At 38.8% G+C, this 18,159-nt stretch overlaps 1 protein-coding gene across 2 annotated transcripts in view; it reads right to left on the bottom strand.

The window, feature by feature from the left end:
- Nucleotides 1-18,159, bottom strand: part of LOC149258715 (coatomer gamma-2 subunit, putative / gamma-2 coat protein, putative / gamma-2 COP) — a 53,388-nt gene that overhangs the window by 25,882 nt on the left and 9,347 nt on the right. For both annotated transcript variants that reach the window (XM_089416025.1, XM_089416019.1), the window contains 2 exons: nt 1,640-1,747; nt 1,298-1,531 (listed from right to left, as the gene is read on the bottom strand). In XM_089416025.1, coding sequence (XP_089272151.1) covers nt 1,298-1,531; nt 1,640-1,747 — 342 coding nt within the window. The remainder of the gene's footprint in view (nt 1-1,297; nt 1,532-1,639; nt 1,748-18,159) is intronic.

Here is an 18,159-nt window from a genome sequence, read left to right as displayed (position 1 = left end):
CATATATTTCATGAATGTTATCTAGTGTAAACCTGATGATGCTGATTACGGCACCTAACCCAGTAGAAACATCAAGTCAGGTAGACATTCAGCTTGGGAAGGCGTAGAGAGGAGTTACCATCATTTTAAACATAGAGAAGCCTTACATAAGAAAGTTTTTTAGATTGAGAGATCACACGAGGAATTCTCATCATTTTTCAGCTTGGGAAGTGTCATTTAAATTTTTTTCCAAGGAAAGACTTGCAGGGAAACCCCCAGGCATTTTCCTGCATTTCATGGATGTTACTAGTGTAAACCGGCTGATGTTGATTACAGCACCTGACCCAGAAGGAACATTAAGTCGGGCAAACAACAGAGGCGGCCAGTCTGGGGGATCACCCTGGAGACGTCCTACATGAAGCTTAAGCTGGCCCACCAGGCTTCTTGGGAGGAGTTTTACAACATAGGGAATTTAAATTTTGAGTGAGCAATCTTCAAATTTTGAGGGGTTTCATCTGATTAAGCATTGTTCTCTCACCACCCCACCCCCCCAACAACCTTTTTAAAGGTTGGGAGAGTTCTTTTGGCCCTCTCAAAGACAAATATTAAAAAGCTATCCAAGAAAAGGCAAAAAAAGCAAACAAAGGAATCATGGCAGAAAGATTCAGTGGAGCAATTGCTGTCACAGGCATGCACCGATTCCTCAAAAAATGTAATTAAGATGTCGAGTTCTTCTATTAAAAAAGAAAAAGAGGGCATCGTGGCAAAAAGCCAACTTTCGATGAGGCAATTATATACCTAAACTGTTGGGGAATTATTTATCTTATATCTTCATCCAGTTTATTGAAAGGAACATAGTTGCTCAGTGCTAAGCTGCTAACACATTAGCATTGAGATGGGTTTACAGTTTCCACTGCATGACTAGAGATGATACAGATTAGTTAGCACAACCTTATAAGACTTACACTATGCCAAGGAGATCTCTGTGCAGTTGAATTCTAAGCTACAGCAGAAGATATTATGGAACTCTAGGTCCAAGTATAGGAATTCCATTAGCAAAACCGATTTCATGGAAAGGGAAGACTTCATGTAGCATTCCAAAAATGCATGACGTGGACCTTTATTATGCATTTTAGATTCAACGAGAAGAGACATAAAAAACAAATATGAAAATTGGAAACAGATAAGACCAGGGTGCATCTTCTAGTAAAAGCAATCCTAAATTGAAATTAGGGATCTGTACTTTCTAGCCTCTATGTAGAGGAAAGGAAGCCTCGAAATGTAGCTATATTGAATACTTTTGCAACAAAGAACCTACCTTGTTTAGTGTACGAACAGCTGCAAACCGGAGAACTGGCTTTGATGAGCTTAAAAACAGCTGCAAGACAGTGATAGCTGGAGTCAACTCTCGACTGGTCACTCCACTCAACTCCGTTATAGCTCTTGCAGCTTCAAATATGACCATTTCTGCTTTGTGCCGCAAACAACCCTCCAGGTAGTCATAGAAAGGGCGATCAGGTGCTTGTGTATTTAAACTCGATTCTCGTATAACCTGGTTAAAAAGTAAATTACTGTTAGAAATATTATAGCACATACATTAGAAAACCATCATTTGCCTACTATGCAAGCTTAGGTGTATTGAAAAGGAAATACATCCAACCTGACTGGTGTAACGGATCAAAAGACATTGAGCTAAAGGTGAACGAACTGATCCTCTGGTTAAACTGGACACCAGCTTGCTCACAGCCAAACGGTCATTTTGTCGAATCTGTAATAAAACATATCAATTATGCAGTACTATTTTCAACTTCAAATTATAGTTCTAACTGTCCTGTCCAGCAACATCAAATATGGTTTTGAATAGGGATATAACTGATCAGCATTTTGTTCTTAGTTTTTCCAAAAGCCATGAATCCTACAATTGCAAATAATCGATTTGAACATTGAATCATATAATCCAATCCTACAATAAACTAAGATTTGTGCTATCAGCCATATATTCCCCTCCATCATCATTCTACTTTGCCTAGGAATTGTGCATTCTTTCAAAAGCAAAGCATGTAAAAACATTGAAGGAGAAATGCAAAAACAGAGTTCCAAGATTTTAGGCAAAACTTTGAGGCTTGTGTCATGTTTTGCGATAATGCATAAAGTAAACTACTGTGAAAACTCATGAAAATGTGCCTTCCACAATAATACACCATCGCAAACTCATGAAAACTCGCAACTTCATGCTGTCTTTTGCAAGAATGGATCACAGTAAAGGACTCATGGTAAAGGAGACAAAGTTCAAATAGTAAAAGAAAACACATGCATGCAATAATCATGAAAATGTTGTAAAACAATTCCATGAAGGCACTCGTAGAACCACCAACAGTAAAGCAGAAATTGACACCAAAACAGTTGTACCAGCATTTTCACATCCAAATTATGCAATAGCAAACCCAGTTTCCTATGCCTTGAGACGCATTCAGTACCTAGCCCATATGGCATAGAGACAGTAAGTACAAATTGTATGAGCAGCTATAGTTTCCATAATCAGCCAAATCAAACCAACAAAATTGAAAATTCCAGTGTTCCACAGGGGCTTGTCCCCCAGGGTGGGGACGCAGTCCCCATGTCTCCCACACTCCCAGGATGGGGGGATACTTGCGAAAACATTTCCCCACGTCCCCCTTTTGGGGAAACTCAAGGAGACACAGGGGGAAACGTTTCCCCAATGTGGGGGATGCATTCCCCAAAAGAGGTGCTCGTGGTGCTTGTGGGCATCCCCTTAAATTTTGTTTGAAAACTTGGGAGGAACTTTGACTTTGGTCTTTGGGTCTCGAAAGTCTCATTTGATTTGATTCTATAAGAAGAGAATTATTATTTCTTGGTTTTGCCCTGGCTTGGAGCCTATATCTTGTGTACTTTGTATTTTTGTGATCTTCATTGTTTTGGTAATTGCTTGAAGAAAAAGAAATAAAAATAATTAAAGGCCAACTAATATCACAAGTAATTATCAAGTAAGGAAAGTCAACTATAATCTTCAAGTACTTTGATTTTCCAACAAGAGGATGATGGATATAGAGTTTTGTTCCAGGACGGACAAGCGCTTCTATGTTCACAGGGAGCAACCTTGGATGCAGCAATAGTGCTTGGCATCAAATAGGTGCAGTCATACAAGTTGTTAGGATAGCTTGTAGGTGGATCAATGTCAACAACAGAGGGAGGACATGTGACTAGGAAGAGTAATTCTTCAAGTACTGCCAGGAGACTCAATTGGTATGATATTCAAGCAATGTTTTAAAACTCCGACTCCGGTTCAAAAACCACCGAGGGTTGGCTCTGACTCCGACTCCAACTCGTTATCAACTCAGCCAGTTTGATTTCAATGACTCGGTTGTTGTAAAAAAATACATTAAATATTTATATTTCTATAAAAAAAAAAAATATATATATATATATATATATATATATATATAATTTTAAAGATTTTCATTCATGTTTCCAAACACAAAGCTTTAGAATATAGAGAGAAGACAACATATGATCAAAGTAGGTTCAAATATATCCATTATATCAAAATGGCACCCAGTGCACCGTCCAATACAAATTTCATGCTTAGCCACCAATGCCAGGATTCTTTTTTGCCTCAGCCCAAGGACAATCACTAGACTACAACAACAATAATATCAATTCTCTACAACCAATCATAACTTCCCAAATGATAAGCCAATGAACTGATCAACATATGTCTTCAAAATTGTGGCTTTGCTACAGGACAGGGTGTCTCATACTTCTACCTAAACTACTGGAGATGATTTCAAGAAATCTGCCCCTAATGAATTCTCAAAACCCTTAATTTAATTCTGGTCAAGCTCCAGAACAATCAGAGGTAAATATGTTTCTATTAGTCCATTACCAGAACATTTGTCTTTTTAAAAACATTGTATGGCTCAATGCATTGTTTCAGTTTTCTAATTCATGCCACTAGGATAACCATACTTCGGCCTTGTAATTTTCAAAACTTTCTCAGAGTGATAGATTACGTTAAGGCCATAAATATGCAATAAAAAACAACCTGAATGTGCTTCAAGTTCTTTTTCAAAGAGCCGAGCCGGTCGGGTTGTTACCGAGCGGGCCGAGTTGTTACCGAGTTAGCCGAGTCGATGACTGGCTCGATTGGCTCGATAACAACCTGGGCAACCATTTTGTTTCGGCCACCAAGCTGACCCGGGCAGGCATTGGCTCGATCTGGCTCAGCCGAGTCGGAGTCAGCTCAGGGGTTTTTTAAGACACTGGTTTCAAGTCAGGTAGGAGGACAAGCTTCAGGGTTTATGGAAGTAGCTACAGGTACCAAGATAGACTTGGAGACGGTTTTGGTGGTGGAGGTGCCAAAAGCACCTCCCTAGCTAAGGGGGAGTGTTTGTTTTGGTAACTCAAGGGTACTTTATATTGGCAGTGCCTAGCATGCAGAGTGACCGAGCACATTTCTCTCTCTATGCACTTTACTTTATAAAGTAATTTTATAAAGTTGGAAAGTGTACTTTTTATTCTTAATGACTAAAAAGTGACTTTTTATAAAGTGAGTTTAACTTTATTAAGTTTGGATAACTTAGGTGATTCAAGTGGACCCAATGTGAAATTAAGTCATGACCGTTGATCTCGAGATGGCCAAATTGAATCTCAGCCATTGAAATCTAGGGTTAGGCATTTTAGTCATTAATGAGAAATAAAAAGAGAAAAGAGAGCGAAAGAGGCACATTCTTTGAGGTGAAACGCAGGAAGGGAGGAGTTGAATAAAATCATATAGATTGAACACACACTTCAAGGCAATTTTCAGCCATTATTTGCAAGGCGTACAACTAGGTTGTACAATAGCAATTGGCACAATTTTTAAATGTTGTTCAGCAGGTCTTTGGCACAAAAATTGAGGGCCACAAAATGCCTTTATTGATGAGTTGTTTGGCATGATTTTCAAGGGATAGTACAGCAAGGTATTTCTATACCATACAACGTGTTTTTCAAGGGTCGTACAACAGAGAGAAGGGTAATCATATAGCAACAGCACAAACAATTGAGCGACCTTCCTTCCAAGTTTGAGAGTTACTTTTCACTCGTATCTTACCTTTCTACCAACACCATTGCTAGAAGTGCTCGATACATGGACAATGGCGCCTCCTGCCACAGGACAAAGGCTAGAGAGTTATCCAATAGTTTTGCAGAGGACGACTCACGATCCATATTGAGCTTGGCGATGATGCCAAGTACGCATTGAGGGGGCAAGGGACAATTTAGTTCCAGCTTGATTCAAGGGGGTCCTTTGATGCACAGGAGGTATTCTATGTAATTGGCCTAAATAAGAACCTTTTGTCCATCTCAGTAATGGAGGACAAAGGTTATGAGGTTGGCACAAGTGTCCATCTGCCCGGAGGGAGCCAGTCCAAAGACTACATGAACCTGCCCTAATGAAGAACCTTTTGTACATCTCAGTTACAGAGGACAAAGGTTATGAGGTTAACTTCCAAAGGGTGCAAGTTTCCATCTGACCCGAGGGAGCCAGTCCAAAGACTACATTGTTGATTGGAGTCAGGGAGAGGAACCCATATAAACTTTAGGGTCAACCTGTTCAGGCACTAGAGCACACCAATGAGAGCATGCGCGAGCATTGGCACAAGAGGATGGGACATCCCCATCACAAACCTCTATCATTACTGAGGCGAATGGTCATTGGGCTTCCAAATCCACTTTTCCTAAGTTTTGTGAAAAATGTGGCAATAAATTAGCCCAGCCATTAAATAAACTAGAGAAAATAAATATCCACACATGTGACATGCTAAATGATGTGGAAATGAGGTGGAAAATCATCAGAGTTAAGGAGTGATGTGGACTCCACAATGGACCGAGAATCAAGGAGAAACATGTGACAAAAAAGGAAAATCGAATTTTTTGGGAGAAAACGAGTTCTCAAGGACATATCCCACGATTTGTGGAAGCTAACTCGAGTTTCAAGTTCAAGTCTTGAGTTTGGTTGGAGTTCACTTGAGAGAGATGGAGAGTGGTCTCCTACCACTCCACTTCACTCTCCCACATGTCCCCTCATCTCAACGAAGTCTCCCTCATCAAGGATTGTGTGGGCCTCTAAGGAAGAAATCGAGTTACGACTTGGGAAATTCGAATTTGCAGGGAGAAGCATTGGGATTGTCACCCATTTGCTTTGGGATTGTCACCATTTGCCTTGGGATTGGCTCTCAAGCTTCTATTTAAGCGAGCATTGGTCCTTCACTATGTATTCATGTTATAAGCTATTAGGCTTGAGGAAACTTTGTCATTTCATACACTTGCAATTCGCTAATATAAGAAAAGTCTTTGAGGCAATTTTGATAGTGTTCTCTTAGCATTTTGAAGTGATATTCTCTCATAATTTGTTATTATGTTTTAATATCTTGCATATTTAAATATCGTTAGCTCATATTTGCCATATCTTGATATGTACAAGCTATCTTGCACATATCCTTGATTTTGAGTAGCATTCTAGGAGTGAACTTCCCAATTTATTTTTGGAGGAATATTTGGTTTATCTCATCCAATGTGTTGTTCTAATATTTTGTAAGCTATTTTTTGTTTCAAGTGCGTAGGGAGAAATCTATTGGATATTGTGTGTAAAAATCCATTTGGGCGTGGTAGAAATCTCACGTAGATCAACTCACTCCCGGATTCAAAGTGACTCAAGACTCATCAATTTTCACTCCAAGTCTTTTATCTAAAGAGGAGTAAGAGGGGAGTTTCCCTTTCTCATTATCTACTTGAATCATCCATTTATTTAAATTACATGTTTCTTTGATCTAGAGCTTTCAAGATTACATAAGCTACTTAAGAGCAATTTTCTAAGCTAAACAAGTATGGGGGTTTACTCTCCCATTACTTAGTTTGGTTTCTTGTATATTAGTATGTACTATATTTTGTTTACTTTGCTCTCTCTCTCTACACTAATACTCTCTTTTGTTTTGCAGCCCATAGTTGGAGCTTTTGGCAACTAGAGTCTTGAAGAGAAATCTTGGAAACCTCTAACTATTTTTTGCAGGACCTCCCACACATTTGAAGACCAATTTCAAGGAGGTCGTGAGCATTAGAGGACAACTGCAAATTAGCTAGGCCGTGGGCTTTTGGGGCTGATTTTAGTCCTTGTAATTTTCAGATTTTGAGAGGATTCCATTGGCCATTGTGGTTGCCAATTTTTGGAAGGAGATTCTAGTCCCTATAGCTCCTATTTTGTAAAATTTCTCCTTCATCTTTTGGGCAGCCCTCTAAGAGGCCTTCTACTCATTGTAACAATTAATAAAACATCAAAATTTGCTTGTGGGAGCTTGGGATTTTACCCATGGCATCCCTCTTCCTCATTTAGAGGGAGGACTTTAGTGGGTGGATTGACTTTCCATCTCATTTTCCTAGCTTTCATACTTAATTTCATTTGCATGTTTAATTGGGAATTAACACAACCTCACTTCACATTTCATTTGTTAATTTTGATATATAATTTCTTGCATGTGTAAGTTTCAACATTGACAACTTGTCTTGAAAAATTTCAGCAAGCATTTTAATTTTGTTGGAAAGCCTTGATCTATTTTGTACTCAACTTGTTTAATTGTTTCACCAATATTTGGATATATGCTTCATTATTGTGTCAACTTATGCTTACATGTTTTGGTAATTTTGGAGCATTATATTTCACTTGAAGCAATTTTATCTTAAGCAAATTAGTTGTCTCATTTCATTTAGCTTGTCTACTTTCAATCAATTGGTGAAGCACATGCAACACTTGTGAGCTAATTTCCATTTTATTTCTCCAATTGAAGTCATTTTTGCAATTTATGTTGAGCACTATCTCATTGTCCATATTTTGAAGCATTGCAATCAACATTTCTTTTGGGGAAAACTTACATGCATCTCATTTAGGCATATTAGCATAACTTGCATTTCTTAAAATTCACCTCCAAGTATAAGTTTGGTTGAATAGAAACCTTAGGACCAAGATTTTCTTGGAAAGTTCTTCCAACTGGTACGGAGTAAGGTAAAGTGTGTGACCCTGCAATTATGAAGGCGGCATTGTCCCCTTGTAGGAACGAAGGCACACATGGCTTGTAAGGATTAAGGGAAGGGTATCGTTAACAACGACAAATGCGTCCTCAACCCCTCTTCCTTGCAGTCACCCCAATCTTTACCCTTTGGTAAGAGGTTGAAAAGAGAGTCTCTCACTTAGAATAGGCATTTAGTTTAAAACTTACCAAGATAATTGCATTTCACTTTAGTTAAGTGCATCTCATCCTAACTCATTTTATTTCTAAAGCTTTCTTACTTGCAAGTTTATCTCATGTACTTGTTATGGTGAACATCTATTGAAGTTATCATTTTCATTGTTGAAGTATTTCATTGAGCAAGTGCAATATCTTTCTTGTTTGCAAGTGAAGCTTTGGTTCATCATATTCCATGTTGCAAGTTATTTAAATTGCCATTTTACATGTTTTTCAATCATGAACGATAGTATCTTGGCTTAAGGCATCTCTTCGCAATTTATACCTTGCAAGTTAATCTTTCTTAATCTAACATTGATTTGTTTTGCAAGATAACTTGTTTTTTTTCATTTGAGCAAGTGTTTATTATTTTGAAGCAATTATTTAACGCACCAGTTTTACATGCTTATCTTTTGAATATGTTGATGATCATTGAGAATATTTTTCATTCCATATCTTGTATTGCTCATCATACTGGTTGAACTTGCTCATAATCTTGAAATAGTCCAATTGACTTTAGGATCTCCTAGAAACTCATATCATTTTCATCTAATTTTTCATTAGGGACCACCCCCGCTTAGCTTACCTAAGAGAAAGCTTTAACAGAGAGAGTTGGGAATAGGTAACAGCCCCATCTCTTAGTTTTGCTACCAAGCCACACCTTATAGTTTTGCCACCAAGCCACACCTTGTGGGGTTAAGGGATTTTTCTCACTAACTTAGGTGTGTGTGCTAGGCGGCAACAATAGATCAGAAGCTTGAGCCGACAATAATTCATTGTGATGATAGAGTTGTATCAAACTCTCGACGAATCTAGTATTTCACGATAAGTCAAAGCACATTGAGAACAAATACCACTTCATCAAAGACAAGGTGCTAAAAGGAGCAGTCAAGCTCCAATATATTTATACAAAGGAGCAATCGGCAAACATTTTCACCAAGCCCTTGGGGAAGGGCAAGTTTGTTTGGTTTCAAGACAAGCTTAGAGTGGTGGAGAATACCTTCCTCGCTAAGAGGGAGTGTTAATGTTTGTGGCTCAAATAGGTATTTCCATGAGGATGTCTACATATGAAAATCATCATTAAAAATATACCATGCTTTTTCAGAAGTTCACTTTATTAAATAATTAATAAAGTAAACTTTTTTTTATTAAAGTGATTTTTAATTAATAAAGTGAATAAAGTTCCTCGATGGGGGTGGGCAAACAAATGAAAATCGTGCTTCGGGGTTGTCCCCTCACAACACACAGCAGACATGCTTGGAGTTAAGTTTGGTTTAAGGCGATGGTACCATTACTAGTTGAATTCTCAAAAAGCGAGGCCTTGTATTTTAAACATAGCTATGGGAAAGGGACAAAATGTTGGAACTTTGGTGATGAGTGTTGGGCGTAGGGAGAGAAGTAAGGTCATTGATGGGAACCATGTGTGCTCGCATGGGTGCTGGCGAAGCGCAATGGTCGCCTGTCTTACAGTGGTGTGGCTCAGTATCGACTCTTAGATTACTATTTGGACCCTGGCACAAATCTGATTGGAGGGCTTCTTCCTAGCAGTGAGCCTAGCGAGGAATTCAGGAGCAGTAAAGTCAATTTCGTGTCTGGGTTTCAAGATGGCTTAGACCTTGGTCTGGTGCAAGTAACCCTTTTGTCTTGTTTTTGGGTCTCCCGTTGGTTCGTAATTTGTGTTGTCGTCGCATTCTAGGGTTATTTCTGTCTAAGGTGCGCGGTGTGGGATTGGAACCAGGAGGGTGGACTCGGTAATTTACTCAAAGGATATTTATGGTGTCTCTGTAAGTGGGTCTCAGTTTCTCGAGCCCAGGAGGGTGTCTTAGTTTCTTGTTTGGTTTTGTCTCTACTTGGGTATTTTCCTCTTCTCTGTCCTACCCTGGCTCTCGTGACCACCTTTTTCTTTGTTTTGGGTCTATGTTTGCTTAATTTTATCTTTCACCCCTAGTTTTCCCTGTGTTGTCGTTGGCCCACCGGGGTTTGTTCTTCATGGTTGGGCTTTCTGGCTAGGTTGGTGAAAGGGGTGACACTCTGGAAGGAAGTCATTGCAACTACGAAGGGTGTATCTGTTAGTGAGTTAGCTAGGTGTGTGACTTTCGATACCTTGTTTGGGGTTTATTCCTACTGTGGGTCTAGTGCTCAGAGGCGAGGAAGGATCCCTTGTGCTTTAGGTTGGCCTTCCTGCCCCTATTGGTTTATTCAGATAGGCTTCTTGGGGCTCTCTCTCAGCCCAAGTTCGTGAACCATTCGCATCGGTGGCAATGTTGCGCCAATGAGGGCGGCCACGTCGTGGAGGTAGCCATCATATATTTGCAAATCATCCAGCCAATAGTCATAGTTCATCTTCAGATAATTCAGCAAGTGAGGAACGTGAAGGGGAGGTGGCTCATGCTCCAGGTCGCTCACCAAGACGAGTGGATATTCCAACTTCTTTGGAATCCATTGCAGATCAACTTAGAAGAAATCAGGAAAACATGGACATTCTTAGAGAGCACAGGTATGAGGACCGCAATGAACTGGTAGCTTACATGAATGATATATAGTTCAGCCAGAATGAAATTCTTGAGCAACTGGACAATATTCGTCAAAGCCAAACGTCGAACCAATGAACGTCTTTGTGACCTGGAAGCACGAGTTGAACACATCGACTTCCACATGCATGATCGTGTTGGATTTCTTGCTACACCTCCTGGAGTTCCTCCCCAACATCCTCCTTGATATGTTGTTGTCAGTATGTATGATCATTTTGTCTCCTTTGTGTTGTAAGGCTCTTCAGCCTGGTGGAAATAATGATTGTATGGGTTTATCTTTGGAAAAATCTGGCTCCCCTTGCCAACAAGTCTAGTCAAAATGAGGCTCGGGGAGCTATAGGAAAACATGTTGTACTTCCTATTTCCATGAGAATATAATAGAAGAAATTTGACTAACAAAAAAAATAAAGCGACTAAAGTGGGTCACTTAATAATTTAATTATAAGAGAGCCATTGATCTCACAGTTAGATCTCAATCGTTGAAGATTAGGTTTTTGGTTCATGTCAAAGTTACAAAAGAAAGAGAGGACAAAGGACAAAGACACAAAGCATTTATTTCACAAGTAACGAGAGTGAAGGAGAAAATCAGAGATCTCATTTTCAGCCATTGGTGAGAATTTCAGTAATAGTTCAACAAGGAGAAGATATCGAGTCTTCAGCAAGGAGGGGCAGCCAATCAGCAACAAGGAAAAGAGCAACATACAGTCTAGCAGAGCAAGTCGTATAATCATACCTATGAATTACGTATGATGTATGGATTGGAGGGTAGGCTGCCTCAATTTCCATGCAGACTGTAATTTTTAAGTTCGTTGTTCATTTGATTAATTTCTCAAAGCCATTTTCCCCTGTAAGGGAACTCTTGTAAGTTCTGAAGATAATTTTGGATGATGAATTGATCTGTAAGGGTAGAAATATTTGTGCACTGAGTGTGGTTGCTTTTCTCATTTTCTGATGCATGCAAAAGTTGATGTTACCAGCAAGTAACTAGATTCGATCTGTTTGTTTAGATATTCCATTTTAGGATATTTTAAAACAAATTGTTTTGATTCTGTTTAAATAATGTTTATCCATGAAAATATAGTGCGTAGCCAAATTTTCGCAAGTTAATTGGGCCTCGCAATCATCAAGAATGTGAAATCATAGTTTCAAGAAATTTGTGATCACGAGCCGTGAGCCCTTGGGATATGTGAGGAAGGCTCTCCCTGTTGGCATTCTAGTCTGGAAGCCCAAAGACTTAACGAATTTAAGAATTTTTGTAGTCAATCAATCAAATCAGCACCAAAGAATGTGGATTGAACATGCTTAAATTTAAAAATCTAGACACAATTAATTGGTAACTAAGGTTTACCACACCAAGTATAAACTTGGGATACAGAAATTACCAAAGGGAGGAGGTATCATGATATCTCCCCATTGTGAATGGAGCGTATCTAATCTTTATAAAATTGAGAAATGTAACTTAACATAACTTCATTGTCTATTGTAGAAAACATTGTCCTTAGGAATCTCGCTTTCAATGACTATGATGAAATACTTCATGGTTGTCTTCTCCATCAAGTTTTGTTTTCTTATTTTCCACCATCCTGCACATTTATCCTCTTCCTGAGTCACTCTTATCCTCTGCTCACATCATCCCCTTGCATTTTTGCACATGTTGGCCTTGACATTTGGGTCAGACCGACCCATGTTTGCATTGGCCTTGATCGTTATGGCAACCCCCACCTCCATCTCAGCCCTTACAGCATCAACCCTACCTCCTATATGTCAACTACTTCTCTGGTCGACTTCAATTGAGCATGGGCTCTACGCCATGTAAGCTGACCTCCCTGCCAACTCTATGCCTCCCTTCTACACCACCTTATCTTTCTCCCTCTCAAATGTTCATAGCTCCCTTCCTTATCCCCTCTTCTATACATTCATCCGCTTCCACTTCTATCTTATATTCCTTATCTCACAACCCCTCCCCTTCACCCACCATACAACCCCTCTCCCCTCCATGTCAACAAATCTACAAACCCTCTCCTCTGCACTCCCTTTGCTATCCGAGCCACTTGATTTGAGTTTGTGTTACTTAAGTTTGACAAAAATTCAACAATGAAAATTTAGGTGATAAAATTTGAGTACCATAAAATTTAAATTTTCCAAAAAAAGAAGTTATCTATAACAAAATTTGACATGCTCCAAGATCAAGGCTATCATTATAACAAACTCAATGCAATGAAATAAAATATATAAGAAAATATGAATCTCTATGTTTATTGGTCATAAAGCTTCATCTTCCAAGTATCCTCTAAAATTGAGGACTAAATAAGCAAGCAAAGAGGCACCACATTCCAAGTCTCAAGCAAAAGGGAGGGAAAGGGATTGAGCAAGACATACCATGAGGCCCCAAACAAAGTGTTTCACCAGTGAAAATGAAAGGGCTTTAACTATGTTTCCAATTGGTTTTTTTCAACAAAAGAAAAGCATAGTTGTAAAAATATAAGAAACTCTATGTAACAAAAAATATATTAAAAACATAATCATCTTTGTGGAATAAAAAATATAATAAAATATAGCAATTCAGTTAATAAAAAAATATATGGAAAAAGGTTGAGGGTCGGTGCTATCAATCTTGGTTGAACTTTGAAGTACATGGCCATTGTTGAAGCTTGAAGTTGCCACCAAACTACCATGGTAGTTTGCAATCATAAATCGAGAGCAATCATTGTCATCAATCAATGTATCTGATAAAGAGTGGGACTAGGGAGGGGTCAAGACCTACAAAATGAGAAAGAGCAAGATGCAAGAGGACACTTGGAAGTTGGAGAATTAAACGAGTGAGTGGGCAAAAGGAAGGGGATGAACTAGAGTTTATGTATAGATTTATTTCATATTTCTAAACCTTCAAAAACAATTCAAACCTCAACAAACTTCAATGAACACAATATATTTTAAAGTGAAAATCTTTGATGTAAAATTTGAATTCAAATTTTCCTTGCAATTTGTCTTGAAGTTCAACAAGTTTGTTTATATTTCCTTGAAGTTCAACGAATTTCAAAACTTAAACATTGAAATTCGTTGAACATGGTGATTTAGTTCGCAGTGTAACATAACAGTACTACAAGAAAATTATAGTTACAAGTAGCACATCTATTTATTGACAGTCACAAACATGTGCAACTAGGGAAGGTGTAACACAAATGCCCCCAAGTCTGGTACAAAATCCAAAAGTTTTGACTAGGTAAATTTAGCAACTCATAACAACAATTTAGTTGGCATGAAAAAGAAAGAACAAGCAAAGATCAACACACTCTATAACAGTGTTTCAAGGTTGAAGCCTAAAACGCCCTCCTCAAACAAATGCCAATTAAGAAAAAAATGCAAGAATCCCTTCAACCACAGAGGGACTCCCTTCATGTCGAGATTCTAGATCTTAAAAACCATTCTAAACAGGTGTAGTTCGCGGGTTTCAAGTCGTTAAAGGGAAAAATAAAAAATTCACCTTTATGCATAGGTTGAGGAGGTTATCCAAACCAAACTCGATGAGGAACATACCATGCATGCACAGAAGTTAAATCTCAAAGTGAAGGGTCTTTACTCAACACCCTTGATATAGTCTCTAGAACCTTGCAAATACGGGCCTCTTTCCTTCAAGACACCTTTTGTCTTCCTTCACTTCAATACCATCAGAGATATATTATGAGCCCATCTAGGTAAGCGGCAACACATTTCTCTCCCTAATTGGATGTCTTTGATGCAAGTCTTACAAAATCCCAGGTGACGAAGCTCTAACAATCCCAATAACAAGTGACAACACAAAGATAAAGTAAATGGGCAATTATCAAGGACGTCAAAGGTATCATCCAATATTCCCCAACCTTGCCCCCCCCCAAGGGGTGGACATACCTTTGACTTACCAAATGACATTCACGTCAAGGCATTAATGAGGTCTTATGGATTTTTGTTAGATTTTGCAATAGCAATTGAGTATTTTGGTTCTCTGTCGCTCGTTTCACAATGCGTTCAGACCCTCAAGTATTCTCTTTCTAACTAAGATCCGCAAATCCCATTCAAACAATATCAAACGGCCCAGGATATCAATGTTTCTCATTTTGCAAACAAGAGACTCAAAGTTCCAAGGCAGTTATGTTCAAGCCTCTCTCTAAAAGGAAAAATCACCATTATGGCTTCAACACCTCTACTCAATTCATGTGGGGTCTGAATTAGTCGCTTGTTACCCCTCCCTTAAGAAGTAATGTCCTAGGGTAGTTTTTACCCTAAGGTTTCTAATTTTGGCTAGGATTACTCATCAATCAGACAAGTTATGTGACAACAGTGCAAATTCATCCATTTAACAGTAGGTAACATAAAGATGTCCAACAACAATAAATATTTCCAATAGCAATATGATTCCTCAATAACACAATAAAGTAGGGTTGCATGCCCAAGAACAATATTCCACCAAGTTTGCAATGTCGATATTCAATAAACCAGTACTCCAAATATCATTATCCAATTATCACTATCCCAACTATAACTCTAACACTATTCAAAATTATTGTTGCTACACTGATTATGACTCGCTATCTAACTCCCTATACCAACTATGGTGGTGTCTACTGTTTAGAGAGGGTCTGACTTCACTGTACAAACGTTCAAGCCTTTGGTTCCTTTAACAAATGTGCTCCTATAATTTGACTTACTATCAGAATTAGAAATAATATTTTTGGCCCTACAGCCCAAAAGTCACTCATTGTGCCTAAGGGAAAATCTTCCACAGTTTCAATGTCTTGAATCTCTAGGGCCAACGAACCTCAGAATCTTGACCTTACTATATTGGGCAAATCCAAGTAGTTCCAAGAGAAGTTGTTATGCCAGAACAAGAAAATATCATCAATCTTCAAAACCAAACTAGAATTGCTCCAATGTTGTGCCAGAACAAGGGAAACAAGGTGTCTAGGTAGGGTAGGGTTAGCTCCACCGAAACTAGACAAAGGATTAGCCAGAGTGGGATCACCTCCACCGAAACCAGTTGACAAGAGGTATTAAAATCCACAAAGCCTCAGGCTCAAGAAAATTAGAGATATTCCAATCCAAAATGATGATCCAAAATTATTCCAACTCCCCTCTATTTATAGATTTTCTCATGGAGTTCACTCTAATGTGAGGGCTAACAAGTGCAACCCACCAATTTGGGCATTTTGCCCCAACAGACCCAAAAGTTACCTAATGTTGCCCCAAGCATTGGATAATTGGGTTTTCCCCCCTTTATCAAGACCATAGCCTACAGGGTTGAATAGGCTACTTTATCCTCCCGTAGGCAATAAATCCATAGGAGGCATTACATAAGACATCTACATCGCAATTTGCTCTTTCCCCCTACAACATCAAACTTTACTCTACAAAAAGATGTCAATAAGGACCCATACATATATAAGAATTTCATCCAAATCACAACAATGAAGGAGGTCATCCTCTTGGAGATTTCAATGCTCACACTAGAGACCAATAAATCCCACTTCACAACATGTGTGACAATGCTCTTCGTCTTCAAGAGAATGATCTAGCATCCATTGATCTACATTAGGTATTAAATGATATATTTGAACCACTTTTAGCATAAAGCAAGCATCTCTTGCACAATAGTCTTGTATGAGAATTTCATCCAATTCACAAAAATGGAGGAGGTCATCCTCTTAGGGATTTCAATGCTTACACTAGAGACTAGCCAATCCCACTTCACAACATGTGTGAGGATGCTCTATCTTCAAGAGAATGTTCTAGCCTCAATTGATCTATAAAGGGTTTCATATGATATATTTGAACCGCTTTTAGCAAATGGCAAGCATCTCTTGCACCTTAGCAAGTCCCAAATGCATTTGATTATGAATGGCCTCCCTTGTTTCCCAACATCCAATGGATTTACAATGTGGGAAAAACATGTAAGTGTGGTCAACTATGTTCTAGTTGTTGAGAAATTTTTTCCTCTGAAAAAATCATAATTTTATTAATGAAAACAAAATTACATGTTGTAGAAGCTTACAATTCATTCAATCATGCTAGTCGAAACTAGTGTTCACATAGACAAAAAAAGTTCTTCGAAATGGAAGAAATCAGATTACCCTTTTCTCCATTTCTTCTTTTCTACCTTTCACCATTCTCCTTGGGATGGAGTGGTCGTGACAAGTGCTAGCTAGGACCCTTCTTTCATTTTTGGATTTTCCTTATCTGAATGTGATCTTTCAAATACATGATGATGTTTAGAGCCCCTGTCTCCTTTGCTTCAAGGATGATCCCCTGTCGCGATCTCTATGTTGGGGTTCCTGAAACTTCATGATTAACTCCTTCCTTTTCTACGCTATCTTGAGGATTATGGGTTTCTTCAGTGGTGGGGGGGGCTCCAATTCTTCATCATCCTCTTCTTCAAACAACAATTGTGGGAATTGCCATCCCTTGGGTTGCTTCCCTGATTTCTTCTTCCTTCGAGGCGCTTTCTTGATATTAGGACATGAGTTTTGTAGATGTCTGATCTGTCGACAAATTCGACATCTAAAAGTTGTGTTCTCAAAATCTAAGAATTGTGCCCAACATTGTTTGTTATGTGTCAAGAGGATACAATCCGGCAATCCTTTGTTGAGATCCACCTCTACACAAATTCTGGCATAAGTGTAGATGTGTTCTTCAACTCTTTGTGCGTGTGTCTCTATGTATCTCCCTAAGAGGTTCTTCAAGCACTTTATGGTGCCAAAAACGTATGGGGAGATTATGCAATCTAACCCAAACCGACATTCTTGATACCACCATAGTATTTGCATCAAAATATGGGAACCATGAGGTGACAAAAAGTCTTGCAGAACCACAGGCCCTCTCATAATATATATTCATGTTCCTCTAATGATGCAAACTTTACTATGAAAAGGCCCTTGGAGCAGAGGTGAATATCGCAATTTATTGTCCAAGTTGTGAAGATCCAATGAAAAAGTTCCCTAGGTTTTGGCCAAATACCATTGAATTTGCATATAACTGCTTGAGATTCATAGGTTGTGCATAGAACATTTATTTCTAATAGATCTACAGTCATTACTGGTAGTTGATTCAATTCTTCCATGATATAGGGGCTAGGTATTTTTTGTGTCTGATCTGGTATTGCAGATGCTCTAGATTTCCCTTTATGGATGTCTTTGAACGAAAGTCCTCCAGTTACTGGTCCTTGTTCCTTTGGGAAAACTAGATCTGGATATTCCCCTTGCTCCCTTTTAATAGCTTGGTCCAGGAGAGCCTCCCCAAAGCCTCAAATTTAATAAGACGGTGGATGACAGAAGAATGTTGTATTCTTGTAATCTCATTTCATCCTGCATGGATTTTCCTCCACAGATCAGGCTTTGTAGTGGCAC

This window comes from Pinus tabuliformis, chromosome 6 (assembly GCF_031772625.1).
Source record: "Pinus tabuliformis cultivar Carrire ecotype Pingquan chromosome 6, CPIR1, whole genome shotgun sequence".
Taxonomy (NCBI): Eukaryota; Viridiplantae; Streptophyta; class Pinopsida; order Pinales; family Pinaceae; genus Pinus; species Pinus tabuliformis.
This window is presented reverse-complemented; position numbering and strand designations above follow the sequence as displayed.